Consider the following 22,834-nt stretch of genomic DNA (forward strand, 5'->3'; position numbering starts at 1 on the left):
TGCATGAAATATCTTGTGACCGAATCATTTCTTGATATAATGTTGTGTTTACATTAACATTAAACATGCAGCTTAATTATTTCTGGGCAAACCTGTCCTGAGCAAGGACTGAGCACTGAAGTGCCTTTGCGCTCAGATCCTGCATGGAGAAGGAAGGAGTGCAGCAAGATGTACAGGGAATATATATTGGGAATATACGGGGAATATATGTTGGGAATATAGGGAATATATATATATATAGGGAAAAAAAAATATATATATATTTGGTGGGCTTAGCAGGGTTGGGTTTATGGTTGGACTTGATGATCTTAAAGGTCTTTTCCAACCTAAACGATTCTATGATTCTGTATTCTTTGTGATGTTATATGTTTGACATCCAGGTGATTTTTTTTAATGGTTGTTTGCTTCTCTGGATTACGGGGCTCTGAAAATTGTTGAATGAAATAAGCCAATGAGTCTTAAGGCAATTCCTAGCGTTCACGCATCCGGAAGAGGAGCAGGCTCCGTCCAGCGGCACTGGGAACGTCAGGGTTCAAAGGCTGCGAGCGCTGCGGGGCCAGACGCCTTCTGCACCCTTGTACTGTAGAAAGCTGAAGTTGGCAAGGATTCATTTCACTATTATCAGCAGTAAATCTTACCGAAAGTGAATGCGAAGGTGCTGACAAATACCAACCTGTGAAGATTTTAATCCGTGTTCCAAGGAAGCATGCGGGAAAGTGTGCGTTTTTCCCTGTTATGGTCTGCACGGATTCATTTTAAAGGATGATGGATGTATTTGGATATCACTGGAGGGTAAACGCAGGCAAATACTGATTCTGTGATAGCAGTTGCTATAGTTCTTCTCTCCCAGCGGCTTGAATTCACCAGCAGAGCTGTCTGAGGACGTCCCGTGTGGGGTCCTCCCCGTGCCGCCGCAAGCACGCGACGCCCGGGTGGCCGCGGCGGTGTGGCACTGGGAAACTTTCAGGGTTTAAAAATGCAAACAGTGGGAGCATCAGTCCATGGTTGTATTTTATAGGGCAGTAAGGAACAGAAGGCTCTATCAATTTGTTTTTTCCAACTAACTTTAACTTATTAAAAAGAAAACCAAACAGATGGTGTATGTGGTTGTTGTATAAATGATTGCTTGTTGTAATAAATCTTTGCTTAATTTCTTTAAACATTTCAAATAATTGCCCTAATTTGAATGGTCCCTACATTTGCTTGAGCTACTAGACAATGCCAAAGGTCAGTTATATTAGTAAAACTAACATAAATACTAGTTTTATCTTCATTTTACTGTAACACATGCATTCTGAAAAGCAATTAGACTAGAGTAGACAAAGCTCTTCAAGTGTCTTTGTGCGAAGCAATTTGTGCTGCTGCTGCTCTTTGACCTGATGTTGTCACGGCACAGTGCTGTCCTTTTCCCTGCTGCTGGTTTTGTTAACTTTTTGGGTTTTTTAAATTGCTAACTGGAATAAATATTTCTATTTTAGTCCTCCTCGGCCTCTGACTAACATGAATGACACCATGGTGACCCACATGTCCTCTGGAGCACCTACACCAACAAAAAGGTATGTGGGCCTTGCAGTATTGGCTTTTTATTTCTGTGAGAGGTAAAAAAATACGGAGTGTGGATTTTCTATCACTAGGACTCCTCTCATAGATTTCAAATAACACTGCCACTTCAAAATGTGTATGCAGCATTCATAATATAAGGAATTGTTTGCAGTACTTCATTTTGTTCTCTCTGAAGAGTGATTTTCTTCTGTTGGAATAGGTGTTATTGCATGAGTGTGACTGAAGAAATACCTAAAGAGCGCTAAAGCGATATTTGTTTTTCTTTTTAAATAGAGCATTACTTCCAAAGCTGTTCTGAGAAAGGCTGGTCTTGTTGTATCATAGGCTCCTCGGCTTACAAAAGATTATTGTGTTCTGCTGGAGACGTTTCACATAATGAGTAGACCGCGTTGCCGTTGTTACCACTTGTTCTCCACGTCAAACACAGCTGAGCTGCCAAAGGTCTTTCAAGTTGCCCATGCCTACTAGAGGCATTTTGGTTTGAGTTGAATTTGGGGTTACATTTACTTAGTTATATATATATGTAAATTATGGTATGGATGGATGGATGCAAACATGCAAAAACCTAGCTGAATCCTGTATTTGCGCTTTTCTTTCTTGGTAAGATATGCTAGGGAGGATAGCAAGGTGGTTCACTGTTAGACTTCACTTGTCCAAAGCTGTGAATGAATAAAGGCTCCCTGCAGGGAATGAGAAACCGAACTGCCCCTGTTTTAGTGACAAGGTGGTACTCAAGAGGCAAGCCAGCTCCCTCCTTGTCAGCAGCAGTCCTTCAAACAGAACTAAGCAAAGATCCACGTACTTTCCTTCTACTTGCCTTGACAAAACAAATCAGTTGCATATGCAGGTTTGAACTGGCTATGTTAAAATTATTTGAAAATCTGTCTGTAAATCATCCCATGTAGTGTCTACAGACGCTACAACTGTGGAGTACACTGCATGACTTCAAATATGGGATGTGGCAGAGTCCCCATCACTGGAGTTTTTGAAGATGCAATTGGACAAGGTGTTAGATAATCTCACCCAGGCTCCCTTTCCCACGAAGGGCTGGACCAGATGATCTTGTGAGGTCCCTCCCAACCTGGGCTGTTCTGTGATTCTATGAAATGCACCTTTTCCCGAATTAGAAGCAAAGAGGCTGAGAGAGCGGACAGTTCCCAAAGCCAGTGCTTTACAGAGTACCCATGTAGGCAGTCCTTAAGCGCGTGACCCATAACATCGTCTCGTTTATTGGGTTGCAAGCAACCTTGTGGGCAAGGTCTTTTGTATTGTCTCTGCTTTTAACCTCTGTTTGGGGTCCAAGTTTGTTCTCTGTAGTGCAGACAAGAGTCGTCTTCAAATCTCTGTCAGAGAAGATCCTGCTTTAGGCCCGCACGTCCTCTGTGCACACAAGCTTGAAACATTGCCTGAGGAGCAATGTCTGCCAGGTTCTCCTGCAGCCTCCTCATCCTCTTGCAGAAAAGGTCTTACAGAATGGAATGGTACAACCCTCTGTCAGTTCTGACTCAGGAGCAACAGTTCATGTGGGTAGTGATCACCTAGTTCCTTAGTTCCTACTTCTTTGTTTAACCACCTTTTCCCATTTTCTTAATCCAAACTGGACAATTCGCATTTAAAAAATCTCTAATTCCACAGTCATCGAGACCATCTCCTGCCTGGTAGGGAGAGCTTCCTTATGCCATCCTCTCATGTTCTGCCTCACCAGCGTCTCACCTCTTTCCAGCATGTGATTAGTTTCCGTGCTGGTCAGTGGGCGTGATAGGTGCCTTTTTGTCTCACGGAATAACGTAGTCCCAGGAACCATTCATTCCTCTGCTTCTTTCCACTTGGAGATTTCTTTCTTTCTTGGGTTGTGTCTACTGTGTTCTCTATAAAAATCATGTCTGATCTGGAAGAAGAGGACAGAGTGAAACTTGAGTCAAGATTACCCATAGGCAGTATTTCTGTGTTTTTTGCTTTGCAAAATTCCAGGAGACAGACTCGTGCAAAATAAAAGCTTAGCACTGAACATTCTGGAGGATGGTCTCTGATGGAGGAGGTGAAGCAATCCTTCACAGATACGCTTTCCAGTTGCTGATTTAGTTCAAGCGCACGGGAAAAAATACTTTATTACTAAAAGAGCAAATGAGAAGATACCTGTATTGGCTTTATTGCCAAGTACCAGTATTGATCCTAAAGTACGTTTTAACTAAGGAAACACTTCTCTTTTTTTTTTCCCTTTTTTTTTTCTTTTTTTTTCCTTTTTTTTTTTTTCACGTCAACATCCGGAAACTCATTCGGGATATGTCTTTCACATCATCATCCACCAGCTGTGCTTCTGTTCCTCTGTGGGCAAGGCCTAGCCTACCTATTCCCTTAGTTTGAGAAGGGGGACGCCACAGAAGATGCTGGGAAAATACTGTATCAATCACTGATCCAAAATAAGAAGAGGCCTGGATATTACGACCTGACCCTTCAACTTGTTTTCTTGGCCACGTAGACCTTACAATACACTGTTGAGATAAGGAATAGTGGAACAGCATTTTTGTATGGGAAAGACAATCAACAGCTTATGGTAAGTAGGTATTAGTAGGTAAAGTAGTGTTGACGGTAAACACTGATTAGATTATGCCAAGATCTCTACATTGTTAGGGGTTTTAAGTGTACAAGAATTTCATGCTGATGCTGTATCCTGTCACCTGTGATGACAAGTAGCCGATGCTTAGCTAAGATTATAAGCAGCAAGTCATTAAGTCAGGTCAGTAAGTCAAATTGTGCTCTTGGTTTTTGCACTTGCTCCCATCTCACAGCACTCATCAGTTTATTTCCTGATTTGCAATATATAGAGAGACCACTGCTTCATAAATCCAGCATCCACAAGTGAGTTCTGCAATTCAGGTATCACCTGTTTAAGAAAACTCTTCCTTTTTTGTTGTAAAATTCACCTGTTAACCTCCTTCATGCTATTGAAGGTTGTATATATGCCACCTCCTTCTAGCCTAAGTGTCCTTGTCTACTTAATTCTTCCTTGCACAGAAGCTAATCTGTAACTTGGATCACGCTCATTGCTTTTTTCACTACTTCTTCTTCTTTCAACACATCTTTTTGATGTGGGATGACCAGAACTGCACCTAATAGTCAAATCTGAGCCCACTTTCATGTTCCAGTCCCATATTCTTCTGCTTGTCTGAAGTGCAGGGATCCGCATACCTCTTGTGAGCGGAGACTGTCCCAAAGGCACGCAACTAAAGAAATCTTTCTCTTCTCTGATGTGGGCAAGGATATGCATAGATCTGGAGTTGATCACAAGAATCCCAGAAATACTGGATGTAGAAACTGCAGTGATCAGGGGAAGCATAAATAGCTTTTCAACAGTGCTACCAAGACTAGTATTTTGTCTAATGAGGACATGATAGAGTCAGCAACAGGGCTTTAGAATCAGCTTGGAGCATTTTTGTATTTATAAAGGAGCAAGGTCTTTGTTGCTGTCTGTTGTCCAAGACGAGGTCAGGTAGACCAAAGATAATTCAGAAATAAAGACTTGGAGCAATCAGACCCGTTTGGAGATATGGCACATCATCTGCCTCTACGCACCCGGCAGTTGTCAACTACCAAGACTTGCTTAAAAAGTTCCTCATGAGACTCGGTTATCATTTGCTAACTGAGACCTCATACATCTGTAGAAGGGAGCTAAGTGAGATCATCAAGAAAGCCTGGATGGTAACAAAAATGTCAAGACAGGCTACTTCAGCCACTGGGTCCAATCCTTGGTCACAGTTATTACCAAACAACGTACCAGTTGATCGCAAGCAGCTCGTATTTTGAAAACATGCAAGTAGCTGTAGGTTCACGTCCTATTTAAAAGCACAGAACTTTTCTGTACTCTGATAAATAAGCCATTTCCTCAGCGATTCGAAGGCTGCATTGAGGTAACTCAGGATGAAGACCTCTATAGCACATATACTTTACAGATGCCATCCCCAGCAAAGGCTAAGAAAAGAAGTTGGAATAAACATGGAATGAACACTAAAGAAATGACCTGATTCTGGAAAATGATCATTGTGTCATCCTTTGTCCACAGTTTGCTCTTCCTGTGAGGTGAGACATTCGCAGAAGTGTGGAATGGCACTAGACCAGTCCAGAACATATCTTCAGAAAGCCAAAATCATCTTACTTTCAAGTGTCATCTTCTGTTGGGCACCACGAGAACTCGCAGGCAGCAAATACACGGTAGATGCTATCATATGGGATCGCCGTACCTGTGTTAGTACCTGCCTTTTACCAAGGTCCTGGCTCGTCCCTCTTCAAGGATCCCACTTTCAGAATTCTGTGAGGAAAGGTTATTTCATCTAGCAGATTCTGCAAGAGTTCGTGGGAAGAGGCTTCTTCTCTCTATACTTGCTTATTCCAAAGAAGGAATGGGGTATTTATCTTTTCCTGGACCTGGGGGGAGCGGACAGGCTGCCTCAGGTTCAGGTGGTAATGTTTGCCTCCATCATTCCAGCTCCTCAGGCTCTCAGCTTGCAGAACGATTACTTCTCCATAACCACTCAACAAGCCCCTGGGGATGTACCTGAGGCTCGCAGTGGGACCCAAACACATCTCTCGAAAGGTATTGTCATTCAGACTCTGCTTAGTGCCTTTGTTCTTTGCAGAATATCTAGTTGTGGTGGCCACGTACACCTGCCCAAGTCTAAGCAGGGTTGGTTTGTTTTTAATCACATCATAACGAGAAATACAGGTCTTCATCAGAGCTCCTCTGTTTGTTCAGCTGAGGTTCTGCAAGGACTGATCAGTGAAAGCCGCTTCAGGTCATAGCGTTTGGTCCAGGCTGCTTCCCTCTCTGCAAGGCTTGCTTGCTGGCATTACGGAGTTGAGCTACGCTGGAAAGCACTTCTAAAGTAGCACAGATTATCTTAATCAGGCCCTGTCCACACATACGAACAAAATGCTGCTTTCCAGGTTTTGCTTGATACTGCTAAAACTTTGGCTCAGGTCAAGTGTACGTATTTCAAAAAGAATACGGAAACACTGCAAAATTAATGAAAAGAGAGCTATAGAAATATCCAAAAGCTGGAAATGCGATGCTAAAGGAGCATTATCTGTTTAGTTTATCAAGGAGGGTAGAGATGCGGTTGGGTTGCTAGGTTGCAGATATTTATACATGGAAATATATCCAGTAGCAGTGGTTTTTGAGCCTTGCACAGAAGGGCGTTTCAAGGTCCACTGACTTCTGCGTAACCTCTGCATACGGCCGGTCAAACTGGACGGTTACAGAATCTGTGGATTTAGTAGTAAGCACAGAAGCTGAAATGCTTGGTTCTTGCCTCAGCTTGAAAGAGACTCTGAATTTGTCTCAGCAGATGCCCAGCCGTATAGGGTGTACTATTCCCGAGTATTTTGACCGAACCACTGAATACGCTGACGCGTTATTGGTTCATCTGTCATCTAGTTTGTCAGGGGCATAGAGGCAGGGGTCTGTCTTGTCTTTGTGTCCTCCGTTTCTTTAAACCTGGAAAATGTACAGGTGTCAGCAGTGAATAATAGAGTGAGGTAAGGCAGGAGAAAGGGGGTTTTCCCCCTTTGAAAATGTCTTGTATTTCTGTTTTGTCAGTTCACATATGTCTGATTGCAATGTTTTCCCCAAGATTTATTGCAGTTACTATTGCTCTAGGTTAATCCATCATGTAAAAGATTGTCACTGACTAAAATTAAGGGCCTCATTTCCCTGGCTGGCGGCACCGTCACATCTTGGCAGCATGAAATAAAGATAGCAGGGTCGCTGAGGTCGCTTTGTGTGAGCTGAATGGGGTTCGGGTCTGCATTTTAATGTGCTGAAGCTGTTCAAGCTGGCCCCTTTTCAGTGGCTTGGCTTCTTTTTGAAAGCCGAATTTATTCCTAAAATTGACTGTGTTTTATATACCTGGAATAAATGATGGATGAAAATGTTTGAAGTTACATGTTTGGCTGTCTGTGGACACAAAATGCATGCTGAAAACGTGAAGGATAGGGCTCAACCCGTCTTTGACTGACCTCAGTGCTGAAAAAAGATGAAAGGGCATCAGCAAAGCACAACAGCGTTTGCTAGAAATATATTTGATTTCTGTGACAGTGATATTATAGTATGAGCAAAAGGGAGCATCCTGCCTAAATCCTTTCCATTCTGCAGAGCATTTGTTTATACCTTCATCAAACTTTCTTCCTTCTAATATATTCCAGCTTCCACCAGTAGACTAATCCAAGAGTAAGGTTTTTTGGTTTGCTTTGCTTTCCTTCCCCAAACGATAGAGCAAATATGGATCAATTTATTTGAAGGCAAAGATGGAAGGGTTTTGTGGTTTTTTTGGTTTGGTTTTTTTTTTTTTTTCCAGGTTGGACTTGATGATCTTACAGGTCTTTTCCAACCGTACTGATTCTGTGATTCTGTGATTCTGAAGGAATAGTAAATGGATACCTATATACGATTTTGTTGGAAGAAGAGAACCACTTCTGCAATTTTTTAATTGCATCCACATACTATTAGGAAGTTGCTGCTCAGTGGGTTTCCTGTAGCTATAGATGTGGCTAGATACAGCTGTCTGGGTAGATACAGCTAACGCAGAACCTCAGTGGAAGTCCACACTGATTAATGTATACAGTTTGAAAAGCCTTTTTCATGTGCTTCCTAGTAAAGTTTTTAGTAAGAGAAGGAATTTAGTCGTAATTGTGGATTGCACTAAATTATTTGTGAAAACCGGCCTCATTCCAGTTTTAATCTGTTCGCCACAGATGCACGTGCGGAGGGTTTGGGTCTCTCTAGGAGGCACACGGGTTTTCTGCTTGGTCCCGGGGCTTCTCTGCGACCAGAGGTAGTGCAGAGCTCGGCTGTGCGCCCCGGCTCCTCCATACTGACCTCCGCAAAAAAAGGTTAAGCCACTCTGCATCCAGAAAATACGTTCTTACCCAGGGAAGAGAGGCTGAAATCAGTAACTCTTGCTGTGGGAGAATGAGAGACTTCTCTAGCTTGTGCTTGACAGCTCTGGCCTCAAGAAACCGCAGCACCGATTTGGCTTCTGGAGGCAGAGTGGGCAGTCCTCAGTCCGGGGTCTCCCTGGGGAAGAAAGGCCGTGGCCAGCAGGTCGAGGGAGGGGGTTCTGCCCCTCGACACCGCTCTGGTGAGAACCCCCTGGAGCACTGCGTCCAGCTCTGGGGTCCCCAGCACAGGGAAGACATGGACCTGTTGGAGCGGGTCCAGAGGAGGCCACGGAGATGGTCAGAGGGCTGGAACAGCTCTGCTGTGAGGACAGGCTGGGAGAGATGGGGTTGCTCAGCCTGGAGAAGAGAAGGCTCCGGAGAGACCTTCCTGCGGCCTTTCAGTACTTAAAGGGGGCTTGTAGGAAAGATGGGAGAGACTTTTTGGTAGGGCCTGTAGCAACAGGACAAGGGGGAATGGTTTTAAGCTAAAAGAGGGGAGATTCAGACTAGATGGAAGGAAGAAATTGTTCACGCTGAGGGTGGTGAAACCCTGGCAGAAGTTACCCAGAGAGGTGGTAGCTGCCCCATCCCTGGAAACATTCCAGGTCAGGTTGGACGGGGCTCTGAGCAACCTGGTCTGGTTGGAGATGTCCCTGCTCATGGCAGGGGGCTGGATTAGATCCCCTGGAAAGGTCCCTTCCCACCCAAACCATCCTGCGATTCGATGACTCCATGATTCTTGTGATGGTTGCATCCATTCATTGCAGAAGGGATGCCAAAGGACAGGACGGGCGCCAGCTGCGCTGCGGAGCTTCTCGCTCTTCCAGGACGCAGTGAACACCGCCATTCAGCGGCAGGGCAGGATGGAAACCTCTTTTTGTGATTTCCTGCTGTTAAAAACATGAAAATAATGTCCCTTTGACAACTATTTTGTTGGGAATAAGACTGAGCTAAAAGAAGAGGATTTTAATGCCTGAGCTGACTTTTTTTGTCAACTAAAAAGTAAAAAACAAACAAACCAAAGGAGCCCTTGTCAACGCTCCCCTTCAGTCCATGCACATCTCTCCGAGGAACCTCTGTCGTTTCCAGCCTCCTTGTCCTCTGCTTTCAGTGGGAAAATATCCAGAGGGGCAATGAACTCTTCAGATCCCACCATTTCAATAACTATATTTTGCACGAGGCAGGGAGCTTTCTGTCATCTCTAAAATGCTGTAGACAGAATGAGGCCAGAGAAAGTTTTTTCTAGCAAGCCAGGAGTTCTGGGAGCAGAACTGTAGCTATGGCCACGCTCAGCTGTGGATTTTTTTCCCATTTACATATGTAACGTTACGATTTTGATATTTTTCATCTTGCAAAATGTAGGTTTCCAAATGAAAAAAGCCGATTGATTCAATGGCATGTTTGCATTTGATAGTGTTGCATCAGATGTGGGAGACAGATGTTCTGTACATTTATTGAGACATTTACAAAGGGGAAATTTTAATGCGACCTTGCCTATATTTGCTACCTATGATACAACAACACACAGTATTTCTCTGATCTTTGCAGCCAACGAGCCTTTCTGAATAAATGGAGATGATTATGTCTCTTTTGTAAGACTAGGCCAAGCCCATTAAATGTTATTTGTTTTAGCTAATTTATTTTAAATTACTTCAGGAATAGATTTTTTTCCTCCCGTTGTGGTCAATGTGCTCTATTCTTCTTTCAGTAATTCTGTTCCCAAAGACAACCTGTCCTCAATTAGGTTAATGGCGTCTATCTCCCTCTTTAAATACCCTTCTACATCACTTGTTTTCTCAGCAGCCGCGGTCACTCTGTGGGTTATGCAGCATCTTTTACATTGCAGATCCATGTTAGAATTTAAATGCTTTGTATTTCAGTCTTGTTGATGTATATACTATGTGAAAAGATGGATGGATTGTTCTCTGTTTTTTTCCTAAACGGCTTGTATATGTCTCTGTTGCCATTATGGGTCCTATAAATGTGTAAGAGTGACAATCATGTCAACTGCTCGGTTGTCTACAGCAGGGACATTTCCTCCTAAGCTGGCTGCAGTAGGCTCCCTACATAGTTTATGTGGACAAATAAACTCTTCCAGAGTGTGAGAGAGCAGACCTGATTTAGATGACCACTTTAAGATGAGAACAGTCTAGCAATGCCCATTTTCTTTCCCGTTGACCGTAAAGGGAGTGCAGACAGCTAGCTCATATTAAGAAGCCTCTAGTAATGTGTGTTCAGGGAGGCAAAAGTTTCTCCCTTGGACTGAGAAGGGTCTTTAAAATAGAAGTCCTTTTCAACAGCCTAGCCCATAAAAGCAGTCACCGTATTTGCTACCTATCATACAACAAAATATGGCATTCTTTCTTTCTGATTTCTAAGGAGCCTGGAGGCTATAGACATTGCGTTTGGTCAGGTGAAACGTGTTCTTACAGTGTAAAAAGAAAATTATTTGCAACTTAAGAACTGAAGTTGAACGGGGTATGATGTCACCTGCCTAGACAATATCAAAAAACCTTTTTTCCTATCTGAGAGGTTTTATTTCCACTAACTCTAACTTGGATTTTTTTTCAGTCTTCTGCTCCTAATGTCACTGATTATCTGCTCTTCTTAGTCCCTCATACTCCTCCTGCCTTTATTTTCATTTGTCCTGGGTTAACTTTGCTGTCTCCAGTACATTGGTTACCCCCCTGAGTTCTGTCCTTCTCTGGGTTTGCAAATGTATGCATGACTGGGTAGTTTCCAGTTTTTCGATCCGACCTCCAGAAACTTTCCTCTGCCACCAGCTCTGCATTGATGTATTTCATATCTATGTCATTGGCGCTGTCCCTTGGTTTTTTAAGGTCTGTAACCCAGAGTGATTTTTATTTGCTTGGCTAGCTTAATTTATCTTCTGACAATTTCCAGTGTGCCTTTTTTCTCCTTTGTTCCCACGTCCACATTCATCTCTCTGACACCTCCCTCTAGCTGTCCAGTCACCAATTCCACCTGAAAGTGAGTGAAACCACTGTTCTTGTCCGCTCTCCCATCTTTCTTTGATGCAGGTGGAGTACATTCGTTCTCTTATATTCTGCTTCTTAGACCCGTGTGACCTCTAGATCCATTTTAGCCATAGTTTCAGCCACAAAAAGGTTTTGGGAGAGAGAGTTCAATGGCATGAGCCTGGGTGGATTGGGCCAGCTGGCACTGCCTGGATTGCTATCATAGATATAGCCGGGGGGGTTAGGCGTGTTTGCACCGTAATACCTGATATATGCCTACATACGCCAAAACAGACTTTCTTCCTGGAAAAGGGAAAAAGATACCTCTTTGTCCAGAGACAAGGGAGATCCCAGCTCCCATGTAACCTTGCTCAGTGAAGATGTGCCAATACTTTACAAGGCGATGAAAGAGAAGGGGACAGCGAGGAGGCAGGAAGGGTGAGGACAAGGGTCAGCATAATGAATCAGCCTAACGACTTCAGACAAAAAAATCTGTGTTTCTGTATTTATTATTTAAACCGATATCCAGATGCCTATAGGTGGGTTTTTTTAGCCTGTGGTTTAAAATCCTCCGGGTGCAATTGTGAGTCTGTGGAATGTGGGTTATGAGGAAGATGCGTTAGGCGAGAGCATGGGCAGTTTGGTGGGGAGGAAACAATGATCAGGCAGCATCTGCAAGGGGAATGGTGGGGACATTTATACACTACTCTTAAGTGTCTATAAGATTCAAGATCAAGAGGAAAATGTGTGAATAAAATATAAAAGAAACCTTGGGTTTGGAGCCTAGATGTGAAAGGTGTTTCTCTCTCGCTGTTGGCACGCGGACGGTGCGGGGCTAATGCGGAGCTCGGAGGGTGCGCAGGTACCGCGCTCTGCAGACTCATCCCCCAGTCAGCAAGCGCCTCGTGGGACCGCTGGGTAGGAACAGGAGACACGGGACCTGCGGGCAAGATGGCTGTGCTTAATCCTGATGCTGCTTTGCTGGTATCTTCGGACCTCTTTGGGTGGTGAAAGCTTTGGTCTGCTTTACACCACTTCTCCCATCAGCTGCTTTCACCTTTTCTGTAGTTTTCTCCGTTCTCCCGTAGTGCTGCTTCGGTTTATCTTGTATGCTGCCGCTGAAGTAATGTTTCCCATTCATTCCAGTTCTTCCTCCCTCCGGTGTATGATGGGTTTTCCACTAACTTTATTGCAATCCAACTGCTGTCACAGGGCTGTTGGGTCCAACAGAGCAGTGGTGATAAAAACACCATGCCAGAAGGGAAGGCAATGGGGAGCAAGACATCCATCAGCAGCACCCTGCAGGCAGAGCAGATCCGGAGTACTGCACTCTGAGGATTTGGATTTGCTCTCTATCACATTTCTCATCATTTTCATAGAATCACAGAATCATTTAGGTTGGAAAAGACCTTTAAGATCACCAAGTCCAACCGTTAACCTAACCCTGCCACGTCCACCACTAAACCATGTCCCTAAGCGCCTCGTCCGCACGTCTTTTAAATCCCTCCAGGGATGGGGACTCCACCACCTCCCTGGGCAGCCTGTGCCAGTGTCTGAGAACCCTTTCAGACCCATTTTCAAACATTGAGTTTCTTCTTCAGTTCTTTTTTACTCCATTTTGCCTACACTTTTTTTTTTTTCTAGATACCTGATCTTTGTCTGCTTCAAGATTTGTCAGCCTAGTTCACCTCAATGTTTGTATTACAAAGTCACAGGAATCACAGACTGGTTGAGGCTGGAAGGGACCTCTTGAGATCGTCTGGTCCAAGCCCTGCTCAGCTGGAGGAGGTTGCCCAGGACCATGTCCAGTTGGGTTTTTAATATCTCCACAGGCAGAGACTCTGCATCCTCTCTGGGCCAGTCTTCGACCACCCTCATTGTAAAAAAGTGGGGGGGTTGTATTCAGGTGGAATTTCTTGTTTTGTGCCCGTCGCCTCTGGTCCTGGCACCGGGCACCGCTGGGAAGAGCCGGGCTCCGTCCTCTTGGCACCCTCCCTGCAGGTATTTACAGACATGGCTCAATCCCCCCGAGCCCTCTCTGCTCCCGGCGGAGCAGTGCCAGCTCCCTCAGCCTCTCCTCGCAGCAGAGATGCTCCAGTCCCTTCCCCATCTTGGTGGCCCCAAGACTGGACTCTCTCCAGTCTGCCCATGTCTCTCTTGTACTGGGGAGCCCAGCACTGCACCCAGCACTCCAGGGGTGGCCTCGGCAGTGCTGGGCAGAGGGGAAGGATCCCCTCCCTCCACCTCCTGGCAACACTATGATGCTGATACTTTCGTTTTTGTTCAAGTCATCTGTTTTCACACTTCCACATGTTCTTCCACATGCTTGGTATAAGTTTCCTGATTAAAATTTTGATTTTTTTAGAAGTAACTTAACAGCAGCATACATACTCAAAACAGTTTTTATCACTGCTGTCCTCCTGCGGCCACTGTGCTGGCTCCTCATTCCTCCCTGTCCTGCATCTCTTTAAATTCAAGTGTTACAAGATCGTGTTTTTCCCTGTATTCTCTGTTTTAATGATGACCATCCGGCGTGCTGCTGCTGTTGGGCTGCACTGCATTTCCCTCTATAATTGTATTGTCTGATTTTCAGCGTGGCTATACGCCCCGTCGCCTTCCCTGCGTATGATAGCTGGAGGCAGGGGTCTGAAGAAATTAAAAGGTTGTTTAGAGTGTTCAAGGAAAGTGGTGGCTTCCCCATGACTTTAAATCTTTACGCCAGATTACATCACTGTCTGAACAGTTCGCTGCAGGTCAGTCAGAAGCATGGCTTTGATTCAGAAACTACTGTGCTAAATTTCATCGTCTGTATTATGCAGAGAATGGTGGTAATTATCCTTTTTGACCTTAGCATCTTTTTAAATCAATCATGGGGGAAAGTAATGTGACAGAAAATGAGATCCCTCTAGATTACATCCTGGCAACTCTTTCAAAAGCTCTTTCCCTTCTCAGTAGCCAGAGCAGCAGTGTGCAATTTTGTAAAGATTTACAAAGTTGTGAGCCAGTATAATAGAAATTTGCAGGGATTTCTTGCTGTAAATCACAGGATTTGAAATAAATTGTCTATTTCACTTGGCTTTCCCAGTAGATTTTCAGAACAGAAATTAATTTAAGATACCAAAAGCACCATTTAAATACCTTAGTAATTTATGGAGTTGCTTATAAAGCTGCAGAGACAAGTCCTAGAGTGTAAAATTTGGGGCAGGAGCCAACAAACCTTTCAAACCCCCTTCTCGCTGACGTGCAGTTCCCTGTTCGAGCCCCGGGCGTGACTGAGCACCCAGACCCAAACCTTCAGGCATCACCCTTGGGAAGCAGGACGAGGAGGAGCATCCTGCAGCTCTGTGCAGATTCCTCTGACCTCATTTTTCTCTTCCCACTTACCACTGCTTCCCTCTTCCCTCAGAAGGAGCGTGGGTAACGTTAGTTCTTGCTATTTTTTGGCTGCTGCTTTGCACGGCGTAACCTGGTTTTGCATGTGGTGGCTGTTGTTGTATGAGAAGTGTGGGAAGCGTACTACAGAATTACGGTTTAATGCGGCTTTGAAGAATTCAGTTAGCGCATGTGGCTAACTTGGGGGAGGAGGCGGTATTTTGTCTTTGTCACCATCTTCTGAAAGATTCTGTGGTTATAGTGCAGGTCCGAGTTTCTCTACCGGCGATACAGTAATTGTTTTTTAAAGCAGAACAAAACAAGCCCCCAGCAGTGTGTCTGACCACTCTCCGAACTCAGGCCACGTGATTCTGGGAGACGCCTAAAAATTTTCTTGGAAGATGTAGATATGACTCAAAATGCTGGATAAATAGAAAATTACTGTCTAAAGGCATTTTTTCAACAATGAACTTTCCCAGACTTCAGGTTTTAAAGGCAGTCTCGAGAGGCGCAAATACAGCTGTGGCTGCATCCGCAGCAGAACCACCCCGACGCGTCCCTGTCCCCAACAGCTGGCCACCCCTGAGCCGTCCAGGCGCCGCGGGCCTTTTTCTCTACAGACAAGGAACCGAGCCGCTTATATTTTAATCATGAAAAATAAAAGGAGAAAGGAGAAGGGGTGGCGTTGTGTTGTCAGGAGACGACATTGCTGTCTCTCTGCTCTCAGGCTATATAAGGAAGTATTTTTGCTGAAATACGTGTCTGAAAGTCGAAGGGATACCTTCGGATTCCTGAACACGTTATAAAACAATCGGTCTGTAGCCAGGTGGAGGGGTAGGGAATAAAAATAGCTGACGTATCTATGTGGAGTGGGTGGTTCTGCCTGGGTGGGTGGCCTCGTGAAGGAGGGGGAAGCACTGATTTAAAATGTATTGACTCATGAAGCTTTTGACACTATCCCATATGGTGTTTTCATAAATAAACTAGGTAAATGTGGACTGGTTGGAACTGCTGTTATGTGGGTGCGGCACCAGTTGAAATATTGCCGTCAGAGAAAGAAAATATCAATATTTTCTTACCAAAGAAGGAGCACGTGTCAGGTGGGATCCCACGGGGTCTGTTCCCAGTTCAGCGTTACTCGGTTTATTCCTTGGCGGCTCGCACGATGAAATAGGGAACACGTGTACATAAATTGCACACCGACACTATGCAAGGGAGGTACTGGGGATTCTCCAGAGGACAAGCCTCTAATTCAGATGGTCGTGTAGATCAGTAAGATGAAATTAATACAGACAGCTTTGAGCAAGAGAAAATAATATAAAATGCATGAATAAGAAGTAGAGAATGACCGACTAGACAGGCCTATTGCTGAAAAGCGTCTGGGGAATTGTAGTGGATTAGGAGCGGAATGCAAATCAAGAAAATCCCCACAAAAGGAGATGATAATGTCATTGGGGTTTGTAGTAGCAGGAGCTCCTGATCTAGGACAGCTCAGACAATGATTCAGTAGCGGTGGCTTCCGCCGGATGCGGTCTTGCCTTGTGGACAGCAGATGCTAAGAAGGCTGTAGACACATTGCAAGTCCAGAAGCATCTGATGGTATCGACAGCTTGACCTTCCAGAGAAGGAGAGTCCTCTGCTTTGGCAGAGCTCTTACAGCAGTCCCCGTGGGCAAGGGATTGGTGGGAGGACGCGGTGTCCACCTGGGGAGCGGGGAAGAGAAGTGCCAGATTCAATTCTCAGCGATGGAGTTTTCAGATGAGTGGTGGAAACAGTAGGTCTAGAGGTTTGTTAGGTTCTGCAGGTCCGTTTCAGACCAGGTTACACAGTAGAGCAGTGCACCTTCCAAGAACAGTTTAGGAGAACATCTGCTATCATCTCATCGTTTGATCCCCCTCTGAGGAGAGGGGTGGACTGGAGACCTCCGGAGGTCCTTCCCATGTCACAGTTCTAGTAAATTAATTAGCAAGCCATAGAGCCGTTCTGATTTTCTCTAATTTAACGAGTATACCTAAGTGTGTTAGATGAAGCAACTTCAACAGGAGACTAAATGTCCACATGATGTTCACTAGCAATACGGCTTGAGCGATATGGAGAAGCGATTCCTAAGTTTTTGTTATTTTCATTTTGCTTAAAATTATTGAGCGAATTCTATCCAAATTCACAGTTGGCTTGGGCTGCTCCAGAATTGCTTTTTGACATACAAGTGATTCACTGGGGAAAAAAAGAATAGAGGAGAGAGGATCAGAACTGGATTTATCAAGGCCAGAGAGGAGGATTCATTCTAATCAACACATGCGATTATGGGAGTGTCCTTGGGAGCTGTAACTCGGTGGCTGGTGACCAAGAGCCGTGTCACGGTTGTGTGGTGCAGCAGGGCTGGCTGAAGCTCGGGCCCGGTGAGATGGCGTTCAGATAAGAGCCGGGGGTAATGGAGAAGGATGGAGCTGGGCCGTGATGAACAGAGATGTTACAGGGCTTTTTCTCATCCAAAGAAGTGAAATGCCTCAGAACATTTTTAATACAATGCTAGTTCATCAAGGGTATCTAACAGCCTTCCAAAATACAGAGTGCCTACACTTAAACTCAAAACACCAGAAAAGTAGAGCTTAAGGATTATATACATTTAAATATCTGAAAGCGAGTGAATACAGAATTATGATGTATGATGTCCCTGGATGAGGTGGGGAGAGGGAAGGAGACAAGTCAGAAGCCTTGGGGTGCGATGGGGAGAGGTGAGAAGCCGCCCGGGAGCAGGGAGGCAGCGATCCCCGGCTCTGCCCAGGCGATCCCAAGCTCAGCCCAGGTGATCCCAGCTCAGCCTAGGTGATCCCTGGCTCAGCCCAGGAGATCTCCAGCTCAGCCCAGCTGATCCCAGCTCAGCCCAGGCAATCTCAAGCTCAGCCCAGGTGATCCCAGCTCAGCCCAGGTGATCCCTGGCTAAGCCCAGGCGATCCCAAGCTCAGCCCAGGTGATCCCAGCTCAGCCCAGGTGATCCCTGGCTAAGCCCAGGCAATCCCAAGCTCAGCGCAGGCGATCCCAGCTCAGCACTCTCCTTGCTCAGCGTTTCCAGCGTGTGAGTGGGCTTCAAGTACATCCCTGCCTGCGGAGCGGGGCACGCAGCAGCCGAAGGCAGCGGGAACAGTTCAGGTGTAGTGATGTTACTGAGATGCCGGTCACGTCCCAGGAAGAGGAGAGGAGGTAGGCTGGTGATGTTGTGGATTTGGTTACGTGCAACAGGGAACATTGCTGGCTGGGATGGGGAAGCAGAGGGACATAGCAAATAATTTTGCACCTTAACTGAGGCCAGCGTGAAATCTATTTGTAAGGTATAGGTATATATACTAGGTTTGTGATTTCTTTTCCTGTCCTGTCGATAGCGCTGTCTTGTGTTGCTTCTACTTTTTGCCATCCGCACTGCTGCTTAGCTGTGAATTAGCAAGCTGGAGCTGCTTTGGAGCACTAACTGCCACATAAACCTTCAGTAGGTATTATACTGACAGAGTTTACGAGGAATAAAGCTTGTCCATAGTTAACTCAGGCTTTCCCAGAGGAGCTGAATTCAGTAAAAGGCAAGCCCTTTGGAAACGAGAGTTAAAGGTACATGTCAGCGTCACTTGAATTCTGCTTTCTTTGAATGATGAGCCGGCACTGCCGTGCTGGCTCCGCTTTAGGGGACAAACACAGGCTGCCTTTTGCAAATAGGGCGGCACGGTCGACCAGGAAGGTACTAGGACAGTGGATATGAGTCCAATGCTTTTTTTTGAACCACGAAGCTTGTGTTTATGTGAGCTTTGCAGATCAGGATTACCTACACTAGTTTTTATATTCTAAGACTTCTTTTGCTCTGTGAAAGCCACACGCATACCTACAAGATTTTTACAGTACCCCGGTGCAAGGCACAGAATGCCACCAAGCCCTGCACTTTCTCCTGCCCGCTGCACTTAGATATTCTCCTCGATGAGAAAATATCCGTATGCTGGAGCGGACGCAGCCTGCCGAACACAGCGATGAATTCTTCCCAGGATGCATCCACTTCTTTTGGTGACAGATTTATCAGGAGCAGTGGGCTTCCCCCCCGTGACGCTCTTTCTCCAGCTCTCCTGTCATCAAAAACCTGATCTTTACTCTTCCCATGATTCCGTATCGCTGCGCCTAACAAAGTAAAGCAGCCAGAATACGTGCGGGTGATTCCTACTGTCGTAGTGCCGCCCCGGCAGGAGGCAGAGAGGAGGTTGTCCTCTGCATTCTGTGATTTTCTGCGGTTTGGAGGCTGCTGAGCGGTGTTCTGGAGGGGGCTGGGGTACCGCCAGGCACGCTTACCTGTGTTCACAAACGTGAACGGAAAACCAGATACCTGCTAGGAATGGTGTTCAGATGCACGTTAGTTTGATCTAACTCTTATTTTTCTTCCAAAACCAGGAATGCTAATCGTTGTTAAAGCTCTTCCCATTTTGAGTGAAAAACTGCCTTTTCAAGAGAGCGCGTGCAATGACTTAGAATGCAAAAGGTCTTGGAACCTTAATGGTTGTGGCTGCAGCAATGTGCCTGCTATAAAGCATATCTAAAATAAAGCTTTTCAGCACTTGCCAGTAGTCAGGCTTCACAAAGTGTAGATTGCTTCAAAATTCTTCTGTGCAGTGGTTAATGTTAAGTCTCTTTCTTATTACAAACCCATTATTACAAAGGTTGCTCATTGCCTGGAGGGGCTGACGTGAGTAATTCCATTTTGCCTCTTTTTTATAAGGTCTTACCCTGCTTCTGGCAGACTTCTCTGACATGTTGCTGCACGTAACAGAGAAGAAAAGAGTTTGTATGTCTAAAAATGTGAATTCTGTTTTCATAATATCAGTATACTGATGCTGAAAGCAATAAATGCCATGTCTATAAAAGCTTCTGAAACAAATACTTCCTGGAGATGTGTGGAGAAGGAGTTAACTGCAGTTTATAAATGGAAAGAGCGGCTTGAATACCTGACATAGAAATGAAAAATGGGGTTTCTCGTACACTTGTATTTTAGGAGGAAATGCATATTGTGCTAAAATAATAGTGGTACGTGTTCGAGAATCAGTTTTTAGGTAACAATCTGATCTCATACCTGCAGGGGACTTGCCATGTCCCGGTAGAGAGCGGTGCTTTCTCTACGCGTGCACCATTTGACGTGGTGGAAGAGCCGACTGGGGTCCTGTAGGCAACACTTCGCGTGGACGTGGAGGAAATGTAGCGTAGCAGAATTGGTGTATCGCTCTTTTGGGTTGGAGAAGAAAACGTTGCTGCCTGTGTGTGCAATGCCCAGGATAAAAAAAGAACCATTTTGCTGTATTGTCTCAGGGGTTTTGAGATGCTGCTGTCGCAGGCGTGGTAGAAACCAGCATGTTTTAATTGGACCATATAGACAAATAGTTATTTATGTGGGATGACTTCTGACAAATATTTCTTGCATTCAATCTCTATTCGTAGAAATATTCAAAACTATAGTAGGTTTATTTTTATGAGTCCTCAAAATAAAAAAAATACAACGTCGTTTGATGAATCCCTGTTAGAGGGTAGTTCTGTTGATACCAACCACTAATTTTTTCAGTTTTTACCACTTTCCTCGTATTTTCGTTTATTATTATGAGAGAAAGAGAAGAGACTGGATGCTTTCAGTTCTGATTTTAGGCATAGTAATAAAACTGCAACCCGCTGTGGTTTGGGTTATTTTTGGAGCTGTTTGAAGGGTAAGTTCTGTGCGGGTTGGAGGCTCCAGTCCCCGCAGCCGCGGTGGCTCTGGCTGCGCTCAGAGCCCCGGGGCTCCCTGACGGCCGCGGATCCTGGTGGAAATGTCACGGCGGAGGCTGCCTGCTGCTTTTCATCGTCTTGCTCAGGGCGGTCCCGCTCTCCCAGAGCGACAGCAGGCTCCGGGAAGCTCCACAGCTGTATCCATGGCGTGTTTAGATGCCCAAATGTTTCTCTAATCCGTGTTTTAATCTTTAACTGCAGAAGGTATCCTTTTCATGTGACTTGCGGAAGCATATTTACATTTTTAATGACTCATCTGTTTGTTTTCATTTTTAACTGTTTGTTTCGTTAACATTCATTAATTATTTGCATTGTATTTACGTTATGTTTTGTTTGCTCTCTTTTGCCTTCATTGCTGCTAGGTTACATTGCAACCTGGATACCGCCAGCCGATTAGCTGACGAGCATGCACTGATAGCAACCTATGTGAACCGGCTGCAGAGTGGTGCACGGTTAGTGTTAGGAAAGCGTTCCTGGAGCAGGGACGGGTACAGTAACGCTGCTTCCTCTGGGGAGGGATGTTCCAGTCAAAGGTATTTGGCCTCCGTTGGCAAACGGGGGGAAATGTATTTAGTATTCTCCCAAATCTTCTGGAAATACACAAACGCGTCTGCATGCATGCACACACAAACACGCACAGGGGAGAACATCGGGTGGGAAGGGATCAGTCTGTCTCCAGTCCCACCCTACTGCATTCACGGTGTTGCAGAATCCCTTGCATGAACTGACTAACATCGTTCCAAAGGGGTTAGGTAATTTTTTCTCTCCATGACCATTCTGGAATCTCGTCTTTCACCAGTAGGAAACTGTCTAATTTCCACCTTATATTTTTTCACAGCCAGCTCATACCCATTAGTTCTCAGGCCAGCATTGTCCTATAACTTTAACTGTTCTTCTTTCTCCTTATTGCTTTTACCTCTCCACCCCAAACACAGTCGCAGACGGATGTCCCATCCCGTCACCATCTTTGCTACCTGGGCTGAATAAGCAACCTCCTTCAGTCCCATCAACACAACCTGCTTAATATGACTGTTCCTTTCTGTGCCTTTCCCAAAAATGTTAATGCTTTGAAGAATTAATTTCTTTTATCTCAGCTTTAGTATTTGTGCACATTTATATTTCATGTCTGTGTCTACGTAGAGAAATTTCACCCTAAAGCCCCAAAACGCAGCTCTCCCATTTCATCACAGGACATAGCTGGGAGGTTTTCCATATTCCGCTGTTGGACCTAATTAAATTACGCCTTTACAGAGCTGTGCTGGAAAGGAAAAGGAGGTTTAGTGATCTGGAGGCTATATGTAAAGGCCTTGCTCTACCCATGTTGTCATCCTCTGAATAATATTTTTAGAGTCCTGTTTCATTACTCTGTCATTCGGAATCACAGAATCACTACGTTTGGAAAAGACCTGTAAGATCATCAAGTCCAACCATCAACCAACCCCACCATGCCCACTAAACCATGTCCCGCAGTGCCACATCCACATTCCACTGCTGTATTGATGAAGTGCATTCTGGCTGTCTAGATCTCTGGGGAAAGTCAGGTTTTTTTCTCAGTGGTGAATCACTGTTGTCTACTATCACCTGCTATGAACCAAAAGCCCATAATATTGTCCACAAGACAATAAAAACCGAGGAATTTCAAGACTCTCACCTTCAGTCAATTTCTGTAATCGTAGGATTTTGAGATACAAAGGAGTGCATCTTGAAGAATATTTGACAGATTGAGATACTGTATGTAGCTCATAGCTGCCATGTCACAACCATTTGGAGGGGAGGTTCACAGTCTTTTAGGTCTTTAAATTTAAAAAACCACTTGGTACTGCTACCAGAGTAACAGCGTACTCCTAGAAGGAGCCAAATCCGAAGAAAATAATTTAAGTCCTGGTTTCATTGTGCATAGGAGCGTCTTCCAAGTCAGCACGAGAGACTGATGAAATCTGTGCTGCACTGTCACTTCTTTTGATCCTCACCCCACACCCCCCAAATCTCACGTAACAGTAGCTCTTTCTGCTTTTGGCAGGCTGTGTGGCGACCCTCGGGGTACTCCAGCCAGCCCTTGCAGACCGTCTCTGGTTCTGTCTGGTCGAGATAACAGTAAATCTCACTCACAGACAGCATTTCCTCTAATAGCCGTCACGGGCTTTCTCTCTTCTGTTCTGTTTGCATCTGCGCTTGGCTGCCGTTGGAGACAAGGTGCAGGACTGCTG

The 22,834-nt window shown here is 45.0% G+C and overlaps 1 protein-coding gene across 1 annotated transcript in view; it reads left to right on the forward strand.

Annotated features, from left to right (window-relative positions):
* DTNB (dystrobrevin beta) overlaps nucleotides 1–22,834 on the forward strand; it is a 206,895-nt gene that overhangs the window by 100,498 nt on the left and 83,563 nt on the right. The window contains exons 10-11 of the mRNA XM_059835577.1: nucleotides 1,479–1,556; nucleotides 20,990–21,079. Of these exons, the coding sequence (XP_059691560.1) occupies nucleotides 1,479–1,556; nucleotides 20,990–21,079 (168 nt within the window). The remainder of the gene's footprint in view (nucleotides 1–1,478; nucleotides 1,557–20,989; nucleotides 21,080–22,834) is intronic.

The sequence above is a fragment of the Gavia stellata genome, chromosome 2 (genome assembly GCF_030936135.1).
Source record: "Gavia stellata isolate bGavSte3 chromosome 2, bGavSte3.hap2, whole genome shotgun sequence".
NCBI classification, from domain to species: domain Eukaryota; kingdom Metazoa; phylum Chordata; class Aves; order Gaviiformes; family Gaviidae; genus Gavia; species Gavia stellata.